Genomic DNA, 21952 nt, shown 5'->3' with positions numbered 1-21952 from the left:
TGGCAAGCACCAGCGGCCTAGTACACCCCGGTCGTAGTCAAACCAGCACTGCAGTAACACTTGGTGACGTGGCAAGTCCCATAAGTGCATTTCAAGCTGGTGAGGTGGCAAGCACAAGTAGTGTCCCGCTGCCACCAAGAAGAAGACAAACACAGGCCCGTCATGCCCATAGTGCCCTTCCTGCTGCATTCGCCAATCCTAATTGGGAACCCGCTGCTTCTGCAGAACCCGTACTTCCCCCATTCTCATCCCCAACCAAATGCAGTCGGCTGCATGAGAGGCATTTTCTTTATGTCCTCCCGAGTACCCCTACCCAACAAACCCCCCCAAAAAAGATGTTGTGTCTGCAGCAAGCACGGATATAGGCGTGACACCCGCTATTATTGTCCCTCCTGTCCTGACAATCCTGGTCTTTGCATTGGTGAATGTTTTGAATGCTACCATACACTAGTTGAGTATTAGCGTACAGCATTGCACAGACTAGGACACACTTTCACGGGGTCTCCCAAGATGCCATCGCATTTGAGAAACCTGAACATGGAACTGGTTACAGTTATAAAAGTTACAGTTACAAAAAAAAGTGTAGTAAAAAAAAAAAACACAAAAAAAATATAAAATTAAAAAAAAATAGTTGTTTCATTGTTCTCTCTCTCTCTAGTCTCTATTGTTCTGCTCTTTTTTACTGTATTCTATTCTGCAATGTTTTATTGTTATGTTTTATCATGCTTGCTTTTCAGGTATGCAATTTTTTATACTTTACCGTTTACTGTGTTTTATTGTTAACCATTTTTTTGTCTTCAGGTACGCAATTCACGACTTTGAATGGTTATACCAGAATGATGCCTGCAGGTTTAGGTATCATCTTGGTATCATTCTTTTCAGCCAGCGGTCGGCTTTCATGTAAAAGCAATCCTAGCGGCTAATTAGCCTCTAGACTGCTTTTACAAGCAGTGGGAGGGAATGCCCCCCCAGATCAGAGAGACCAGAGTGGCTCCAAACATCTCTATGGCCTAAGAAAATGGAAGCTACGAGCATTTCATGACTTAGATTTCGCCTGATTTTAACATTGCCATTGGGAAATTGGGAAAGCATTTTATCACACCGATCTTGGTGTGGTCATATGCTTTGAGGGCAGAGGAGAGATCTAGGGTCTAATAGACCCCATTTTTTTCAAAAAAGAGTACCTGTCACTACCTATTGCTATCATAGGGGATATTTACATTCCCTGAGATAACAATAAAAATGATTTAAAAAAAAAACAAAATGAAAGGAACGGTTTAAAAATAAGATAAAAAAGCAAAAAAATAATAAAGAAAAAAAAAAAAAAAAAGCACCCCTGTCCCCCCTGCTCTCGTGCTAATGCGAACGCAAGCGTCGGTCTGGCATCAAATGTAAACAGCAATTGAACCATGCATGTGAGGTATCACCACGAAGGTCAGATAGAGGGCAGTAATTTTAGCAGTAGACCTCCTCTGTAAATCTAAAGTGGTAACCTGTAAAGGCTTTTAAAGGCTTTTAAAAATGTATTTATTTTGTTGCCACTGAACGTTTGTGCGCAATTTTAAAGCATGTCATGTTTGCTATCCATGTACTCGGTCTAAGATCATCTTTTTTATTTCATCAAACATTTGGGCAATATAGTGTGTTTTAGTGCATTAAAATTTTAAAAAGTGTGTTTTTTCCCCCAAAAAATGCGTTTGAAACATCGCTGCACAAATACAGTGTGAAAAAAAAAAGAAAAACACACACCATTTTAATCTGTAGAGCATTTGCTTTAAAAAATATATAATGTTTGGGGGTTCAAAGTAATTTTCTTGCAAAATAAAATAATTTTTTCATGTAAGCAAAAAGTGTCAGAAAGGGCTTTGTCTTCAAGTGGTTAGAAGAGTGGGTGATGTGTGACATAAGCTTCTAAATGTTGTGCATAAAATGCCAGGACAGTTCAAATGACCCCATTTTGGAAAGTAGACACCCCAAGCTATTTGCTGAGAGGCATGTCGAGTCTATGGAATATTTTATATTGTGACACAAGTTGCTGGAAAAAGACAATTTTTTTTTGCACAAAGTTGTCACTAAATGATATATTGCTCAAACATGCCATGGGAATATGTGAAATTACACCCCAAAATACATTCTGTTGCTTCTCCTGAGTATGGGGATACCACATGTGTGAGACTTTTTGGGAGCCTAGTCGCGTACGGGACCCCGAAAACCAATCACCGCCTTCAGGATTTCTAAGGGTGTAAATTTTTGATTTCACTCTTCACTGCCTATCACAGTTTCGGAGGCCATGGAATGTCCAGGTGGCACAAAACCCCCCCAAATGACCCTATTTTGGAAAGTAGACTTGTTATGTATTGTTTTCAGTGAGTCGGCCATATCCCAGTCATGTATTGTTAGGAGCAGTAAGGCACAATCATTGTGTCTTCCCCGCAAAGCGACAACCACAGCCTGCATATGTAATGAACAAAAATAGTTGCCCCATGTGTGTATGTGTATATATATATATATATATATATATATATATATATATATATATATATATATATATATATATATATATATATATATATATAATTACAAGAAAGTCCAACTCTTTTTATATGTTTATTTAAACGTAGAAAATATCATACAGTTCTTTAATAGGGAATATTTTAATTTACCACCCTGAGCCAGCATGTTGTACTGATGGAGAGGGTAGGACATTGTTACTTTAATGAATAGGCTCCCTTGCCATGGAAGGAAAACAGTTGGGTAGCTCTGTTATATACCTTCTGACTCACTAGCCATTATTTACATAGATAATCACACACATGCAAACTCGCATACACATTTTAGAGCACTATATTTTTCCCTGGAGTAAATTTCTCTATGAAATATAGTGAATGATCACATTAAATCATGTTGGGGAACCTCTTCTCCCATTTCCGTGTAGACATCCTGTCTTAATTTTCACATCTATTACTTATGCTTATTGTGATGTATTGTGCAGGTAAGGAATGCAAAATACTCAAGGGAAAACATACTAGGTACTGAGCAGTTTAACCCTTAAAATCCGGGTAGTAATTCTATCACATTTGAACAAGGACCGCAGCACATTAAAACTAAATGAAAGCATCAATTGCTTTGACTTCTTGATCCTTGGTTCTGCCAAATAGGCCAGAGTTAGGAGTTCCTGTGCTTGTATAGTGTAGATAATTGTCTTAACCTTCCTGGCGGTATGATTATTTCAGATTTTAGGTGCTGAAAGCTGTACAATTATTTTGCACAGAAATTTGGTGTTTTATATTATAGGCCTGTAATTCTTAGGAATAATTCACTTAAATCTGTCCAAACAAGACTCTGGTAGACATCCCGGGTATGATAAAGTTTGAAAAATGAAATAAAAAATTATAATATAATAAATAACTATAATTATACCAAATAATAATATAATAATAATAAAAAATATTCAATAATATAATCGAATCAAAAACACTGAAATTTGCTCAGTTACAGAATTGTCGCTTTCGTTACTTTTAGTGTTTGATGACGGATTTCCCCACGAATCACTATGACTCAATTCTGCAAGTGATTCTAATTTATTATCACTGTTTTCTAGCTGGTCTAAAGCCACTTTTGATGTAAAGGGACAGTTTTGGTTGCTATGGACAATCTCCAGTTTCCAGGCAGAAATAACAGTTTTTATAATATAAAACTGCATGCAGGACACTGGACAGACCACTAGGGACAAAGGGGGTGTGTAATTATTTGATACAGTACTGTAATCTGTAAGATTACTGTATACTGTAAGATTACAGTATACTGTATCTATACTGTGTGTTTCACTTTTTGAATTTGCCGCCGAACTCCGTCCCCGTGCGTCGCAACGCTTGCAGGGAACGGAGCTCGGCACTGTGAATCGAGTGAGACACGGCGGCTAGCCGATCACAGCGAGGAGACATCGCAGGATCCAGGGGACAAGGTAAGTATCCTCTACATGGATCCTGCGATGCGATCCCGAGTCTGGCTCGGGATACCGCTTTTGGTATTGAAAATCCACCCCGAGCCAGACTTGGGAATACCGCCAGGGGGGTTAAAATTTCTGCCCTTGCAGCGAATTTAGCAATACCTTTTAATGTCAACATTGGACACTTATTGGCATTTTTTTTTCTTCATAATAGACTTGCTTTTGTATAAATGATTGTTTTGTATCATCATCTTCCCTTGCAATCTTATATGTAAATTACCACACCTGTCTCCCCAAGAGCCCTGTAGATTGGCTTGCATGTGCTCACCATTTACCTGATCTCAGCACGTTATCAGCATACCTGCATCTCTGTATCTGTAAATGACAAGTTTGGTGTGTTGCTTGGTGGAAGCTACTAATCTTCCCACTTGCCAGTTAGATTCTAAATCCTCACAAACATATCAGTTCTTGCAATTGGGGGACTAGACAGAGGAGGTTCTTTATAGTACCCAGAAACCAATATTCGTATGTCATAGAAAAGCTCAGTCAATGAACATGCTAAAAACTGTGGAACTGTAAGTCCATGGATGTTACTTGTACAACAATTTTATTAACATTATTTAATTAACATTGCAAGAGATGGACAGGAGAGGCTGAGTTGTCTTGAAGCATCTCCCCATCTTTTGTCAAACTGTTGCCTGCTCATTTTGCACCAGGTACAGCATCTATTCTCTCAACCTTTAATAAACAGAACCTAGGCTCAGTCCCCTTTTCTGTGGCATATGACAGCAGGTACAAGTTGACATCAGTTGTTCAATGGTCATCCTTTTTTTTACTGGATCAATCTGTAAACATGCTTAGTTTGACATACAATCTGTATGAATATTGCTGTGTGTCTGGCCAACAAGCCATAAATGTTCTTGGCTATAGTCATTCATTTATCCTCTAATGTAATTTATTTTCTTTTCAGAAAGCTGCAAGAGACTCAGATGTCTACGTCTTCCAAGCTGGAGGAGACTGAACACCGAGTCCAAGTTCTGCAAGCAGGTTTGATGACTTTGTGAATTTTAGTGGGCTGGGAAGTTGTTTATTTTAGCTGGAATCTATATGGAAATGAAAAAAAATGAATACATGTTTATGATTTGCTGTTTTTTTTTGTTTTTTTTTAGTAAGTGCGTGCTGCCTTGGCCTTGTGTACACTATAAAAACCTTAACGTCCGCACTGTATCCATGTTCTGCAGCTGATCCGTATGACTTGTAGTTGGCACTGTAGCTATTTGTTTACATGCACAACGATTGATTTTGCTACTGGCCATTGTAAACCCTGTTGTTCGCCTCCTCCAAATAGAGATGATAGTGCTAAGGAAGGCTCGTTTCGATATGTTATCCCCACACACATACGAAAAACCTTGTGATTGTGATGTCATCCTTTCTGACCTTTGACAGTTTTTAACTATAAAAACCCTGCCAAGTTTCTGAATCATGCAGGGACCTAAACATAAGGTGTAGGATAAGCTAATTTGCTCCAGCGCAATTTTTAAGTAATAGGAATTTTTGTTCAGTGCGGTCAATATTTAAACAAATATTTATCAGGCAAGAAAGTTGGTCCATAAAAACGCTGATTATCAGCAATGTATATTTGCAAATGCTTATTGCCTGCATGAGCCTAATACTAGGCGATTCTAGTGTGTGGGATGTGCAGCACCTCTGCCAACCAATTTTTTTCTAGATTATTTGGTATTTTATAAATTATGGTGACATTTTTGATTGGTTGCTACAAATTCCTACTGTATTTTGTGTTTTGTAAATTAAATGTAATCTTTTTACATGATTATAAATTAGACACCTGCATAATATGTGCTTCAGGGTGCCAGTAAGCATTTAAAATGTACTTCCCTTTTTTACTATGTAAGATATTTTAAGGTAGGGCAGTGTGATATACAATGTGGCAAACAAAATGCATTACCTGCCTTGTCTCTTTGTTTGTGTAGGCCCCTGAAGCGTCTGCTGTGACCATTGGAAAGTCATATTTCGTTTGGCATCATGTAGTTACTCTGCATATAGTGACACCTAGTGCTGTATTTGTGTGACCATAGATAGCCGTTACAACAAGCACATTTTCAGCATTTTCCTTTGAAAACAGTGGATATTTCATCAGCTTTAGTAGACCTAAAATAGATCTAACCCCAATCACTAAAATGTATTAGCTTTTATGTCAATCTAATCCCAAAAGGGATTTTTATGTGCTTTAAATATACAGTTTTCATTAAAATAATACTTTGTGATCCAGCCTTGTTCAGGCACTTAATGTTTCACGGTGACATTGGTCTCCCAGTGTACCCCCTGGTAGAGAATACAAGCTGCCATGCTGGCTCCTTCTGCACAGCCATGGTCCACCATTGTCACTATTCGTAAACCAATCAATAGCATGCAATCAGCGCTGGGTAAGTGTATGAAGACTGGAAGTGACTGAAACAGGCTAAAGGAGATGGCAGGAGTGAGGCAAAAAAAGATGGAAAACTATTTTATTTGTAAAAATTGCTTTTTTGTACAAAAACCATTGGGAAACTAAATCTCATCCAGTTAGGTTGTAGAGCCACTTTATTAAAATGGAACACTGCGACATTTGCTTTGTCTGTTTCAAAATGTAATTCAGCTCCAACATATTTGAAAAGCAAAGCTTCTGTAAACGTGTCACTATATGGGTGATGCATATCACAAAAACTTTTTCATAACACGATGCTTTTTTTTCTTTTGTAGCTTTGGACAAGTCTCAGACAGCACTATTTGACCTGAAAGCAAAGTATGATGAAGAGACATCAGCAAAGTAAGTTCTTATTGATTTTCTATATGCTCCTTTTTAATCTCCTGGTTTAAGCAGCAAAACCAGCACAATGCAGCCCTTTCTGAAGGAGGGAAAAATGACAAGCTGATTTTTTTTTTCTAAAATACAGAGGTTGTTCTAAATATGCTGATTTACATTTGTGATTCTCTCAGTGTAAAATGTATCCTTCACTGCTAGTCCTTCTAAATGTCCAAATTATTTATGATCTGTTTAAAAGTAAACTTTTAGCAGTTGTTAAATTAGCCAAAATTTTGTTCATTGCTTTTGGATCACTAACAGGTTTTATTGCAGTCCGTGTTCCTGCTGATTAGATTCACACTTTATTTTTGATGTTGTCACTGCTACTGGAAGTAATGGAGAATACTAAGTTTTACAGTTGTCACCAAAACAAGAGGCAAAATCTTTCTGTGATGTTTCTGAGAATTCCCTCTACTTTGTACAGATTTTCTTTTGCTTCATTTTGCATTCCTGGCAAAGGAAGTGAAGGGGAATCTTCCATATGTCACACAGAAAATAAACGGACAGAGATTTTAAACATTCCCTACTCGCTAAAAAAAATACGTTTTGGCTTTACGCAACTTTAAGACCTAACTCCATGTTTTAGTGAACTTTAGATACTTTGTTTGGACCAGTTTCCTTCACCAACACATGCAGCGGCTGTCAGCACTGTTTGTAGCCTCTGCTGCATACATTATATACAATGCTGAGCTTCGGCAGTAGGATGCCGTTCTGCTCCTGGAGCAAAATCAAGTCAAGCTGATGCGCTGTTCAGCCATTCACAGGAAGCTTTGTATTTTATGAATGAATAGAAAGCTTCCTCTGATGTTTGAGGTGGAACGTCATCAACTGCCTCTCTGCCTTAGCCAATCAGAAGAAGCCTCGTTTTCATTCAGAAAATACAGAAATTCCTGTGAATGGCTGAGCGCTGCCCAACTCAACAGGAAGTTCCCATCCCACTGCTAGAACACAGCACTGTATACTGCATTTAGCCAATGCTACATATAGTTTTACAGCACTGACAGCCATTGTATGTGTTGGTGAAGGAAATAGTTGGCTTGGACCAGCTTGGTCCAAAGGAACCATGTAAAGTTCACTAAAACATGGAATCAGTCTTTAATGATATGAACAAAATTGGTCTCACCCTTGCCCCCCTGTTAGAGAAAGCCATGTTGTGGAGTGATCATTTACATTGTCAGTCCAGTGAAAGCTAATATCTCAGTTTTGCTTTGATGTCTGCAGGATTATTCTCCGCATCCTCTCCCAGATACTGTGCTGGCAGGATTTCTTGCCACATAGTTCTCGGTGCTGCCCACAAACAGCAGCTATTAGAAGAACAAGGTCTACTTCTTATTAGATTTTTTATTTATCTTGCATTAGGGAATGCAGAAGGTAAAGTGATAGTTCTTTTGTTTAACAGTGTTGGATGAACCATCCCTTTAAAGATTACAGGAAATATGCATAATCACTTATTTTGTAATGCTCCCTCTTCTTTTTATTTATATGGAGATGTTGAAGATTAAGCGTTAAAAATAATATTATTAGATACTATGTCTGCGACTAGCTTATGACCAGCATGCCTCTGTGTAAGCAGTTCCATCAGTTGTGAAGGACATATATTGTTGTTATCGTGCTAATAAATGGAATTCCCCAGGTCAATTACATTGGTTTCCAAGGTTGCTAGGCAACGATCAGATGTTTCCTGCCCATTCAAAGATAAACCTGTGCAAGAAGTGGTTTCCTCAGACGTCATGCTTACTAATATAATGCGATTATCAACATGCCGCTTAGAAATTTAAATATCCTGCAGTACTCAGATCTTCTTCTTTGTGCTTGTATCCTGTCAAGAAAACAATGTTTTTTCATTGAAAAAAAAAACAACATTTTTGCTTTTAAAATAAACAGAGTAGATTTTTTTTTTAAATTAAGTGGACCAGTTGTTATATTTAAATGAAGTCTTTAAAACATTTTTTAATTAAAAGCATTCTATTTTATTTTTTTCAAACTGGACCTAAAGGATCTACCGACCACAAGCTGGTATTACTGTTATGGGTTAATGTTTTTTACACCCATCCACTCATAGGCCCTGTCTAACTTCAGAAGCAAGATTCCTGCACTATTCTTTCTTATGCTCCCCACAGTATCTTTCTCACTCAGCCAGTGCACCTGCTGAATCTTCTTATATGTAAAATGAATGAAGAGTCCAACAGGGAGACAGTAATGGCTGTGACAGGTGGGCAGGCCGGAGGACTCTTGTCTGGGGATCTCGCAGTTGCAACCTCCAACAGATGTAAGAATCCACTATATAATTCAATGCCCTGGCGTCTGTTCCAACCTGACATAACAGTCATCGTGGAAGATGATTGGCTGACTGTCTCAACGTAGCCTTTCTACATTGGATGTTCCACTTGAGACCAACTGCCTTGGATATCAGGAAGCTTGTCTTTGCCAGAACAACTGGAATGTAGAATTGAAAATGACAAAAAATTACTGATCTGCTAAATTAGATTATGTCACATTTGTCACTATATAGGATTTTCTCATCTCAACTTTTCTCTGAATCAGATGAAGAACCTGAGTTATTGAAGAACACTCCATGTAGAAACACAGGGTACCCTCATCCTCCATTGCTTGCTATTTTAGGGAGTATTAAATGTGCTGTCACAATTTAACTATTCACATGTAGTTATGGTCTATGAGGTAATTTGCAATGAAAACCATAGCAAAGTCGGGTGATGCCCACAGTGTCCAATTAAAGTGGTTGTAAAGCCAAATTTTTTGCTATACTTACCTGTTTTGTGCAGTGGTATTGCACAGAATGGACCCTTATCTCAGTTTTGGAAGTCCCCCGCTGGTGCTCTCTGGTCCTTCTTCTTGTGGGTGCCCCATAGCAAGTGCGCTTCTGAGCCGGGCTGTGTGCATAAATAGACACACACAGTGTGACTCTGCCATGCCCCCTGCTCTCACCTTATAGAATTTGACTGACAGCAGCAGGAGACAATGAAAGGGACAAGACCTGCAGCTAGGCACAAGTCTAACTGGAACAGTTAATGGGGAGTTTTTTCCTTAATGCAGGGAATGCATTGAGGTTAGAAAAAAACTCTTAGAACCACTTTAATCCACTCTTAATTTGAAAGATAAAACCTGATTGGGTGCTTTGAGTTCTTACTAGCCAGCCCCAAATGTATGTTGATATATCGGATTGACCTACCAGTATAGAGAACAGTGGATACTGTTGCTTACATGAGGCCCCCGGACGGTTTTTATTGAACTGGCCAATGTCTCCTAACATTTGGCCCGTGTATACTAGGCATTAAGCAGGGGTCCTATTTTAGAAGGAGACCATTTACAAACTTTGCCTATTCAATGCAAATTGATGGTGTTTGCTGATTACCCTCCAAGACAAGTTAAGTCACGAATCTAATTCCCTCCATCACCCTTCTGCCCTCTGAGCCCTGGCTTCATTGCTGAAATGGAGTGGAGTTTTGGGTATGGGGGAGCATGCGATATTCCCCACGTTACAATGCTGGGGCCTGAGTGGTCAATTGCCAGGTCCAGTCACTGCCACATAAGGTGGGCCTAACCAGGGTGGACCCCTGTGGCAGGAAGGTGGCAAGGGTATATGGATCAGTGAGTATACCTTGTTGGGGGGGGGGGGTTGTTTATGAGCAGACACCTGACAAATTGACAACATCTGATTTATATCAAATATTCTTACTCTGTAAAGCTGTGACTGTGTACAATTTCCTATAGCAGCCAATCAGAATTAATTTAACCGAAGCTGCTGTGTTGAATGGAGATCTGATTAGTTGCTTTAGGTTTCTGCAGTTTGCAAAATACTGTATTATTGCACTTTGCAGTGTGATGTTCAATGTTTCTTTTCTCCTTTTTTCTTTTTTAAAGATGGTTACTGTCAGCATGCATCACTCTCTGCCCTGTATTCTTCCCTTCTGATATCTTGATAGCTTTTCTCTTCCTGTATTATCTAAGATAAATAGATAAAAGGTTATCAACCCTGTTGGTTTTCGTGTCATCTCATCCTCCTTTCGTCAGCCTCTTACCCTGAAGCGCTGCAAAATTTTCAGTCATGGTGTAATGCACACTTGAATTTTCTCATTATCTGCCAGTGCTCTAAAAAATATCTCTTGCAAATCGTGTAACCTTAGGGGATATAAATATAAAATAAAATGTATATCTACAGTTTAACCCAGAAGCCATAAAAAAACCGCATTGACCTTTATTAAGATCACATAAGTTTAATGTAAGAGAGATTTTTATTTACAAGCTATCGCGCATATAATGGAAGGGAAGCAGCTTGCCTCTGTCTTCCAGTAAATTCACAGGAAATGTCAGCAAGCAATAATAATAACTGGCGAGTCATAAAAGTAATACATAGTATTTTTCATAAAAATAAAGAATTTCATTTTACTGTGGATTTTAAAGGGTACCTGTCTGCTACTTTTAACAAGTTTATAAAAGGCTGTTTCGGATCCTGCTTGTTACTCTTTATTTTACAAGTACAACATTTAGTGGCATACTGTTTGGAGGGCATGCTGGGCTTTTTAAATCGAAAAGCCCACCCCTGCCTGCATACTTGACTGCTGCTTCTGTATAACTGGCAAGGTCGGAATATCTAAACTTTGCTAGAAGATAAGAAAGAAGTCTGTAATCTCCTTATTTTATTTTACAGTTGTAGCTAGCTTTTGAGCTAAAAATTCCTCTTCGAGCTTGCCTCCTTCTGGCAGCAATTTGTAAAGGTGAAATATAAATAAATGTGAAATTTTCCTATTTATTTTAATTAAAATAAATATAAAGTTTTTAAAATACTGAATATAAAAAGCATGAAAAATAGTCTTGGTGTTCTATATTGTATGGATGAAGAGATAAGGTTTTAGAGGGCCTTCTATTTCCCACTGTATCTAACTGACTTGCCTTGTGAGAAGAAGCAGTGAACACACAAGCACAGTAAAGCAGCAAGCAGCGCCTGCCAATGTGGCTGCTTCTGAATACATTTGTAATCACATATTATACTTAGAAAATATGGATTTTAAAACCTAATACATTAACATTATTTGCATCAAGCTAAACTTCCATGTGTACAATAGATCTGAAACAATCATTAAAAATACTATATTTCCTCTAAATACTTTCAGGTAGTTGACAGATTTCACACCTTCTCATTTTAAAACAGTGGTTAGATTAGACCAAAGTTCTCCAATAAGGCCAACCATAGACAGATTGAAATTTGGCCGGTTCAGCAGGAGCCAAGCAAATTTCGATCTATGTAAGGACAGGCTGGTTGTACTTCAGTATAACTTTTTTTTTTTTGCTGCGATCACCGTCAAAATACAATAGCTCTGCGGGAGGGTTTTCTCCATCAACACTGATTGTGTTAATAGGAGATTCCAGCTATTTTCTTTTCTTCAAGCCATGGTTGAAGAAAAGAAAATTGTATAATGTATGGCTTGCTTAGGTTTCTAAGAAAGGCTTGCTTAGGTTTCTGCTGGTGAAAGGCTGTACTCAATGTCAATGATGGTTTCAGTGTGGAGTAAGGGCATTGTTGCTGGACAGTAGAATGGCAGTTGGCTGGGTGTTGCCGTAAAGCACTTGGAAGTCAATGTGAAATTAAATCTAATATGTATATTAAAGAGGTTGGGTAATATCAGGCATTGTGTGGGTGACTGCCCTTAGGCTAGCCATAGACTAGTCAATTTTTGAATGAACATTGTACAAAAATTTGTCCTAAACCTCTCAGTAAATTTGAAGACTTTGCGAATGTCGTTCTAAAGTACATTTTGTTTGCTTTTAACATTTGATTTTGGAGTTAATGGACTTTCCTGAATGAAAACCACATTCATTGTCAGAAGTGTGTTCATTTGAGAAAAAATTTCCATCCTGCTTCAAATTTTCTTGTCACTGTGGTTGAAAACAAACATTAATTTGACCCCACTAACCATTAGAAAATCAAAAAAGAGTTTGTTAAAATGAAAAATATTGAACAAAATTCTAGTTTATGGCCCGTACACACAATCCGAATATCGTACGACAGATCGTACGACCTTTTTCGCTTAATAGCCGCAATTTGAAATTGAATAGGTAAATAAAGTCACGAAAATTTTCGTAGGACAGGTAAAAAAATCGAAAGTGATGTCATGTGTTGTAATGTATTTGTATTGTATTTTCGGACGACAACTATACTGACTAAACGAAAATCGTACGATCTGGAATCGTAGGAGGAAAATTTTCGTGCATGTCCGATCAAATAATATCGGATGAACTGTCGTGATCGGCTGTCGAAAGTAGTGTACACACGATCCGAAAATCGTACGATTCTTCCTCGGACGACAGTTTTCGTACAATATTCGGATCGTGTGTACGGGCCATAAGATTGATTTTTTACTGCTGAAAGACTGAGATGGAATATTGATGATCACAGAGGGAAATATGCAGCTGCACGAAACAGCATAAAACATGATATGTTCCTGGCTGTGTCTTTCATAGATAGGTTGGATGGGGGCTGCTCTTGGTGCATAAGATAAGCTCTGCATTAAAACTTAGCAAATATAGACATGATTCAGACAAAGCTTGGTTTATTTGGGCGTACAAGGGTGTGGTCTGTTTTTGACCTAAATTTCCAATTACGAATACTGGCAAGTATGTAATTTCAGTATGCAGTTAATACAGTTAAATCCTTTGATAAAAGTCACCTATAAAATGGTGCCATTTAATAGTATGTCATACATTTTGGAGATACCATTTAAATCATTTTCTGGTTTGGGTAGTTTCACCAATGTTGGTCTCATATGGTCATTTAAAGTTGCTGTAATTGTATCAGACAAGCACAGCAATACTACCTCTGTCACCATGTAGAATACTTGAGCAAGCAATACCAAGAAGATAGTAGGTACAGTATCTCACAAAAGTGAGTACATCCCTCACATTTTTGTAAATATTTTATTATATCTTTTCATCTGACAACACTGAAGAAATGACACTTTGCTACAATGTAAAGTAGTGTACAACTTGTATAACAGTGTAAATTTGCTGTCCCCTCAAAATAACTCAACACACAGCCATTAATGTCTAAACCGCTGGCAACAAAAGTGAGTACACCCCTAAGTGAAAATGTCCAAATTGGGCCCAATTAGCCATTTTCCCTCCACGGTCTCATATGACTGGTTAGTATTACAAGGTATCAAGCTTGAATGGGGAGCAGGTGTGTTCAATTTGGTTTTATCGCTCTCACTCTCTCATACTGGTCACTGGAAGTTCAACATGGCACCTCATGGCAAAGAACTCTCTGAGGATCAGAAAAAATGATTTGTTGCTCAACATATAGATGGCCTAGGCTATAAGAAGATTGCCAAGATCCTGAAACTGAGCTGCAGCTTGGTGGCCAAGACCATACAGCGATTTAACAGGACAGGTTCCACTCAGAACAGGCCTCACCATGGTTGACCAAAGAAGTTGATTGCATGTGCTTAGCATCATATCCAGAGGTTCTTTTTGGGAAATAGACTTATAAGTGCTGCCAGCATTGCTGCAGAGGTTGAAGGGATGGGGGGTCAGCCTATCAGTGCTCAGACCATACGCCGCACACTGCATCAAATTGGTCTGCATGGCTGTTGTCCCAGAAGGAAGTCTCTTCTAAAGATGATGCACAAGAAAGCCTGCAAACAGTTTGCTGAAGACAAGCAGACTAAGGACATGGATTACTGGAACCATGTCCTGTTGTCTGATGAGACCAAGATAAACTTATTTGGTTGAGATGGTGTCAAGCGTGTGTGGCGGCAACCAGGTGAGGAGTACAAAGACAAGTCAAGCATAGTGGTGGGAATGTCATGGTCTGGGGCTGCATGAGTGCTGCCGGCACAGGGGAGCAACAGTTCATTGAGGGAACCATGAATGCCAACATGTACTGTGACATACTGAAGCAGAGCATGATCCCCTCCCTTCGGAGACTGGGCCGTAGGACAGGATTCCAACATGATAACGACCACAAACACACCTCCAAGACAACCACTGCCTTGTTAAAGAAGCTGTGGGTAAAAGTGATGGACTGGCCAAGCATTTCTCCAGACCTAAACCTTATTAAGCATCTGTGGGGCATCCTCAAACGGAAGGTGGAGGAGCGCAAGGTCTCTAACATCCACCAGCTAGGTGATGTCATCATGGAGGAGTGGAAGAGGACTCCAGTGGCAACCTGTGAAGCTCTGGGGAACTCCATGAGGGTTAAGGCAGTACTGGAAAATAATGGTGGCCACACAGAATATTGACACTTTGAGCCCAATTTGGACATTTTAACTTAGGGGTGTACTCACTTTTGTTGCCAGCGTTTTAGACATTAATGTCTGTGTGTTGAGTTATTTTGAGGGGACAGGAAATTTACACTGTTATACAAGCTGTACACTCACTACTTTACATCGTAGCAAAGTGTCATTTCTTCAGTGTTGTCACATGAAAAGATATAATAAAATATTTAGAAAAATGTGAGGGGTGTATTCACTTTTGTGAGATACTGTAGCTTCATCCCTGCAAAGCATACAGGGAATCCAGGAAGTTGTGGAAAGAGACATCCAGCAGACAGGCAGAACTCACAAGATTTTTCGAGTAAGCTTATCTTGAATTGTCAAAAATAACTTGTTTGTATTGGTTTTACAATGTGGATGTTAAAAAATAAAATGCGTATGCTGTGACCATAGCACTCCCTAGCCCTCTTCTTAACATAACAGGAGAAAGGGGAAAACTTGAGTTTTGGGGTTTTCAAAACAGAGCAAATAAAAAAGCAGGCAACAATTTTAAATATCTTTTAAAGATATGCTATATGAATAAGAACATGAAACAAATATGTGTTTTGACAATTTGGCTGCAAAATTGGAAATACACTTTACACCCATTTAAGTAAATCACATGACCTTACTTAAAAGTTGTATTGTTTTTTTTTTTTTTTTTTCTTGTTCAGAGTTGCACTTTTAGTAATCGGTTGTTTTATCTTTTTCCTGATAATGTCATGTATTTCTGTAGTGGCTCCTTTTACTAGCCCTTTCTGTAGACATGCAGAGCCCTTGAAATCTGCCCAACCCCCCACCTACATGCCTTTGAGTTTTGTCATCACTAAATAAGAGCAAATACTAGTGCATGTGCAGTAGAAGAGTTGTATGCGTGTGCTCATGGGACATGTAGTCCCCTTGGGCAGGGCATCAGGAAGTAACTGTCGGAAATTGAGAAAAATCACAGCACAACCTGGAAAGAGCAGTGTAGGATTTATGAAAGTAATAGTTTAAAAAAGCGGCGAGATCGCTAGAACAACAATTTTTGAGCATACTAAATGATGTTATATTGAGAGGTTATTTTTAGATAGAGATTTTATTTGTTACTTTTTAAAAATTGTATTATATTATCAAGCTACTATATAGTATGCTTTTATTGGTGGGTGACTGGCTCATTTTGCTATGCATTTTAGCAGGCAACAGACTGAGATCATTGGATGGTGTGAACAATTTGTTGGGAACATAAAACAAAACCTTTTTGTGTAAAGCACAAATTATTACTTGGTAGGAACTTGGATGTCTGATTCAAGTTAAAAGCAAACCGCTAAAGCAAATATGTAAACTATTTACTTGCTAAAGGATTTGTAATTTTGTTTATCCAGTCTTGTAAGCCAGGTATATGCCAGGCAACACAGCTAGGTCCTACTATGCATTAAACCTTTTTGCAAACTATTCTTCAGTCGAAGCTGAGCTCTGGGAAAATTCAGCACTGTAAACATTATTACAGCTTTAAATGTAGCTGTTATTTTTTCGTATTTTTTTAAATGCAAACGCTGTAAATACCTGAATTGGACTTGGTGTAACCCTCTTGCAATCTACTATACAGTCTAAACAGCAGAGCCTGTAGAGGGGGAAGAAGAAGCAAAACATAGAGCATACTGATAGGAAGAGAGAGCAGAGCAACAGAAAGATGAGCTCATCTGTGTACTGTTTCTCTTTTCACTGTTCAGTCACAGGATGGGGATGTGGAGGAGATCTGTAAGTGTAAGTGAAAACTCATCAGAAAGAGATCAGGTCCCTTCCCCTGTTGGACAGGGTTGTGCTTGAATGATGGTGGAACAGCAGCTCACTGATGAAATTATCCTCCCGTCAGGAAGCTATCAGTGTTATAGTGGATCATGCTTGCGCAAGCACAGCAGCCAATTTATTTGAACTTTGCAAGAAACACGGAAAGAAAAGTCTGACCATTTTTTAAAAATTGACTGCACGGAACGGCATGGTTCTGTGGCACCATATGGTTTTGCGCATGCAAAATAGCTAGAAATAGAAATATGTTTTTCAATTCGTGGGGATGCCATTAAGAATGGTGCCATTAAGTCTGCTAAAAAGCAGTGCGTTTTGCCTGTGGGTTGGGAACGCACATGATTATGGACGCATAATCCTGACCCACACATATGTGAACCTAGGTTTGGGATGATGCATTGTTAAATGTGATTAAGCTTTATTGGTTTCTTTTGCTGCCCCTTCTTCTGCCAGTGTGCGTGCAGCTGTCCAGGGTATTACAGGAAAGCCTATATGAAAAGAAATTCATATCCATAACTGGATTATATTTTTTAATCTATGCCTAGAGTTCAGCTTTAAGCTAGTGTCACGCTATATCACTTAAAATGATGTGAGAGTTGGCGAAATTACTCCCAATGGTAGATATGCAGATCCAGTAAGAAAGATTTCCTGAATCTTAACTTTTTGTAACAATATGAGTTTGTAATTCCTTGATATTTTCCTGGTAGAGCTCTGGTGCCCAACCTGCAGCCCAAGGGCCATGTGCAGCCTCTGCTGTGTAGTGATTAGTAAGATTGTGAGCCTTAAGCCTCGTACACACGATCGGATTTTCCAATCCAACCGTTAGTACGCTCCATCAGACAATTGTTGTCCGACTTACTGCCAATAAATGTTGGATGGCAGGCTAGTAATTTTGCGGCGAATAACGGACTGTTGTCAGATTTTCCTATCCTGTGTACACAAGTCCGTCACTCAAAATTCCAAAGTACAAACACGCATGCTCAGAATCAATCCTCACCAAACACTACATTAGCAGAAGGTGCCCAAAAGGTGGTGCTCAAGAGCTGAAATTCCACATAGTACGTCACTACGTTCATGTTTGTTGGGCGACAATTGTGTATCGTTTGTATGTAAGGCAAGTTCATGGCACACGGCCCTTCGGACAAAAGTCTGACGCTTTGTCTGCCAACAATCCGATCGTGTGTACGAGGCTTAAATTTTCAAGTCTGAAGTCCTATATAACATACCTCAGGTCTGACTGTCTCCAGCCCTGTATGTTGCATGTCCACAGTCTAACCATCTCATTTAGTATCTCTGAATTGTGATAGACTTCTCTTGAGCTGCATATACTATATATTATGTGCATCATGCATCCTTCGGTGCTGTCTGGGGCCATATTTTACACCCTCCTATATATTTTTTTTTCTTTTATGTACTTGGTTAAACTCTCTTTTACCATGCAGTGTTGTCCTGATAATCTGTCCAATCAGGCTCCAGTTAGAGTTAAAACAAATAACTTTGAAACAGTTCTATTATCACTTGTAGTAGCCGTAATAATCTCAGATTATTAAAATAAACTCTACCACACGACCATTTAGACCAAAAAGGAAAGAAAAATGGCCATCTTGTAGATTATAAGCAATCACATGTCTGCTTTCTCTATCAGACTTGCACAAGTCAACTGACAGCTGAATCCTATTGGCCAGATGATGTTTCTCTGTAGTTATATAAAACAGCCTGAGAGGTATCTCATACACTAGTTGGGGCATTCTTAAAGTGTCACTAAACCCACATCATAAAAAGACTATCAATAAATGGTGTATTACATGCTGTTTATACTCACTCAGTCATTATGAGATTAGTTTTCTGTATTCTGGAAAAAACCTGGTTGATCTGCTGCTATCTATCCTCCACCTTCTGTCCATGTCCCCAATTCAGCTAGGGATTTTGCAGCTGTGGAGGCAACTCTGCACATGCTCAATTCTCAGTGAGTTTTTATTTTTCGCATTACCTCCCCATCACATCTAAGCAGTCCATGTGATTATAGAGTCACACATGTGCATATACACAGTGGTAAATGACAGCCGACTCCCTCCTGCCTCCTCCATGCCCACTAACCAGCTAAACACAATGGTGGTGGCCTATTATACGTAGATTAATGAAGGCTTCACCTCCCTCTTATTCTAAGACACAGGCTGGAGGGTGTGACACAGCCTGGGACTGGCAGAAATCAGCTCACACCATGTTATTGCCAAGAAATAATAAAGATTTTATTTCAAATATATATTTGCATGACAATTTAAAACTGTTTGATATTATTTATTTATTTTTACTCTATTCCAAAGGCTGTTTTTTTATTTTGAACATGTAACCAGCAGCAGAGGACTAGAAGCTGCTCCTGCTTATGTTTCCCTGCAGACAGGCTGCAAAAGATCTGGGTCATGTGACAACTGTATATTGATTAGGAAAAAGGTACTTGGATGGTTTTTTTTTTTAATTAAAATAATTACAGTGCCATCATCCATATGTAAAAATAGAAGGTATAATGTAAATTAAACAGTGTGTGTTTAGTATCACTTTAATGCAAATGTAGAGATGTAATTTAGCAAAAAAGCTATATAGATCTCTCATGATTTTATCATTTACTTAGCAGTATTGGTGAAACCTACCTGAACGATACAGAGTATTTTATAGTAACTGCAGGTACATGGCTTGGAAAGTGTTACTAAGCAGAGGATTTTTTCTTCTCTCTCTGCAATATTACCAGTGTCGGATGGAATATCAGAAAGCCACTTATGGCAACTGTAAAGTTTTCCATGTGTAGGCTCAAAATAAAATGTAATTAGCCTTTTTGCTTAGAACAAGGATCCATTGATGAATACAGCTGGTCTTTGTTTTATTCCGTCTTTGAGAGTGGGAGGTAAAAGTGTACTTCATGTTTATTAATGCAGCATTTTCTTTTAGACAGATGCTAAGCGGGGTTTTCAATTGGTTGTGTATAGGATCTGTGCTTCAGGATGCTGGAAAATATAATAATAATAAAAAATTCTGCACTCAGATGACCTATTAAATAATTTCCAGTGTCAAAGTGTACCTGTCAGCAGAAGCTGCCATCTTGTGGGCTACTGACATTAACGAGGTTGATCCTTTTTTTTTTTTTTGGAAATAGCTGTAAAAATGTGTTATGCTTTCAAATGGCATGAGTATTTATTAATACCATAACAGATTATGGAATTCATGGTATTACTTTGGTGCTAATTTATGCCAGATTGCTTGGTCAACTTTACTAACAGCATTTGCCATGACCATGAACAAAGGAAATTTAAGCTGAATTCTGGTCTTTCTTTAAAAATTATATTTTGCTCCCCCAGGATAGTATGGTTAAAGTCTAGGGGGTAGTGAAGCAACTTCTTTTATTCATCTCTTCTGCTGACTGCTGGACAACTGGACCCACAAAGGTTGTGCAACCCTCCATCACTGATGTCATCATGTACACTGCAGAATCAGCTGTCCTGCATTATACATGAGGACTTTAAGGAAATGGAGGAAGCCACACCGTACATATTTTTAAAAGCTAACCAGGCTTCTTCTTTAAAGTATTTGTATAGCATAGGAAAGGATTAGAACCCCTTTTCAAGTTTTTAATTCTTTATCACAAATTCATCAAGCACCAGACCCTTTTTGTTTCCCTAGCTGGGAGTGCACGGCTAACGTTGTCAATGGTCAATGACCATTTGAGGGAAAAACCAACACTAAACCAATAAACCTCAAACTTTTAACGAGGTCATATTGCAAGAACAATGTGCAAATATGCAGAGTAAACATACAGTGCCTATGGTTTGACATTGGTGTGTTATGTTTGCTCATTGTTCTTGCCACATGATCTCATTAAAATCTTGGGGCTTATTGAGTGCTGACTTTTTCTTCAAAAAGTTTTTATTGCTGTCTGTTTCTTTGTTGGGTAGATTCACCCTCCGTAATTGTTCAGGTGGTTGTTTCTCAGAGACAGAAAGTCATGGGAAATCCAAAACTTTATAGCTGTCTCCAGAACAAGGTAAGGGCAAATCTTCCTGTCTAAGAAGGGTTTCCCTTCATTTTGTAGAGATGTGCCCCAAACATCTGCTTTTTTCATATATGAACATGAACACATGATAATACAATAAGCAAATTAATAGTACTGCATAGCTCCTTATTAATTTTTTAGGGAATTCGTGGAATATAAGGCCAGACAAATTTAGGTCAAATTTTTTGGTTGCTCTGATATGTAAATATGGAGGTATTGGAGAACTGCATGCACACCTCCTCTGTCTCCAGGACACTAATGGGGTATCACTAGTTTACTGTATTCTATGTTAAAAGAGATCTCTAAAAAGCAAATTGGCAGTTTTATATAATGTGGTATGCATGTTTTTTCTATGGACCTTTGAGTTATATCCAGTTAAAGGGTCAACATTACACTCTAGACAGATGTATCATTGATATGCTTTCAAGTGCAACTTTTACTATTATAGTTGCAGAAATACAATGCAGGGAATAATTTTGGCAGTAGTGCAGGTTTTTTTCGTGGTATGTCGTTCTGTCTAAAGTGTATATTATTTCTAATGTACAATTGTGTACAGATGTAAGGTAAATAACAAAGTTACTTACTTAAAGTAAAACCAAAGGCATTTTTTTTCCGTTTTGCATAGGGCACAGGAGGGTTAAATCCCCTGTTAGTTTTTTGGGTTTTTTTATCCCATCTGTGTTCCTTTGGGGAATTTTCCCCTTGCTTCCTGTCCCAAAGGGCAAAACCAGAAGTGAGCGGAGAACCCCACAAAGTGAGGGGATTCCAGGGTGGCAACAGGTTCACCAGAACTAATGTCCCCATTGGAAGATTTCTCCTCTACTACTGTTCTAGTTTCAGTGATAATGGTAAACAGGTCAAATAGAGAGGGTGAATCTCCCTAATGGCACAGACAGCAGTAAAACACCTGGCAGGCATTCTAACCCCTCTCCACTCTATCCAAACCTTAAAAAAAATTGCCTATAGGTATACTGTAAAGCAAATTTTGACATCGCCTATTCAGGACAAAGCAACAGGTTTGGTTTAATCCCTCCTTCTCCAGAAGG

General features: G+C 38.6%; 1 protein-coding gene across 5 annotated transcripts in view; it reads left to right on the top strand.

Annotated features, from left to right (window-relative positions):
• CUX1 (cut like homeobox 1) overlaps nucleotides 1-21952 on the top strand; it is a 536633-nt gene that overhangs the window by 260800 nt on the left and 253881 nt on the right. For all 5 annotated transcript variants that reach the window (XM_073616665.1, XM_073616662.1, XM_073616663.1 and 2 more), the window contains 2 exons: nucleotides 4920-4996; nucleotides 6710-6776. In XM_073616665.1, coding sequence (XP_073472766.1) covers nucleotides 4920-4996; nucleotides 6710-6776 — 144 coding nt within the window. The remainder of the gene's footprint in view (nucleotides 1-4919; nucleotides 4997-6709; nucleotides 6777-21952) is intronic.

This window comes from Aquarana catesbeiana, linkage group LG02 (genome assembly GCF_042186555.1).
Source record: "Aquarana catesbeiana isolate 2022-GZ linkage group LG02, ASM4218655v1, whole genome shotgun sequence".
In the NCBI taxonomy this organism is placed as follows: Eukaryota; Metazoa; Chordata; class Amphibia; order Anura; family Ranidae; genus Aquarana; species Aquarana catesbeiana.
This window is presented reverse-complemented; position numbering and strand designations above follow the sequence as displayed.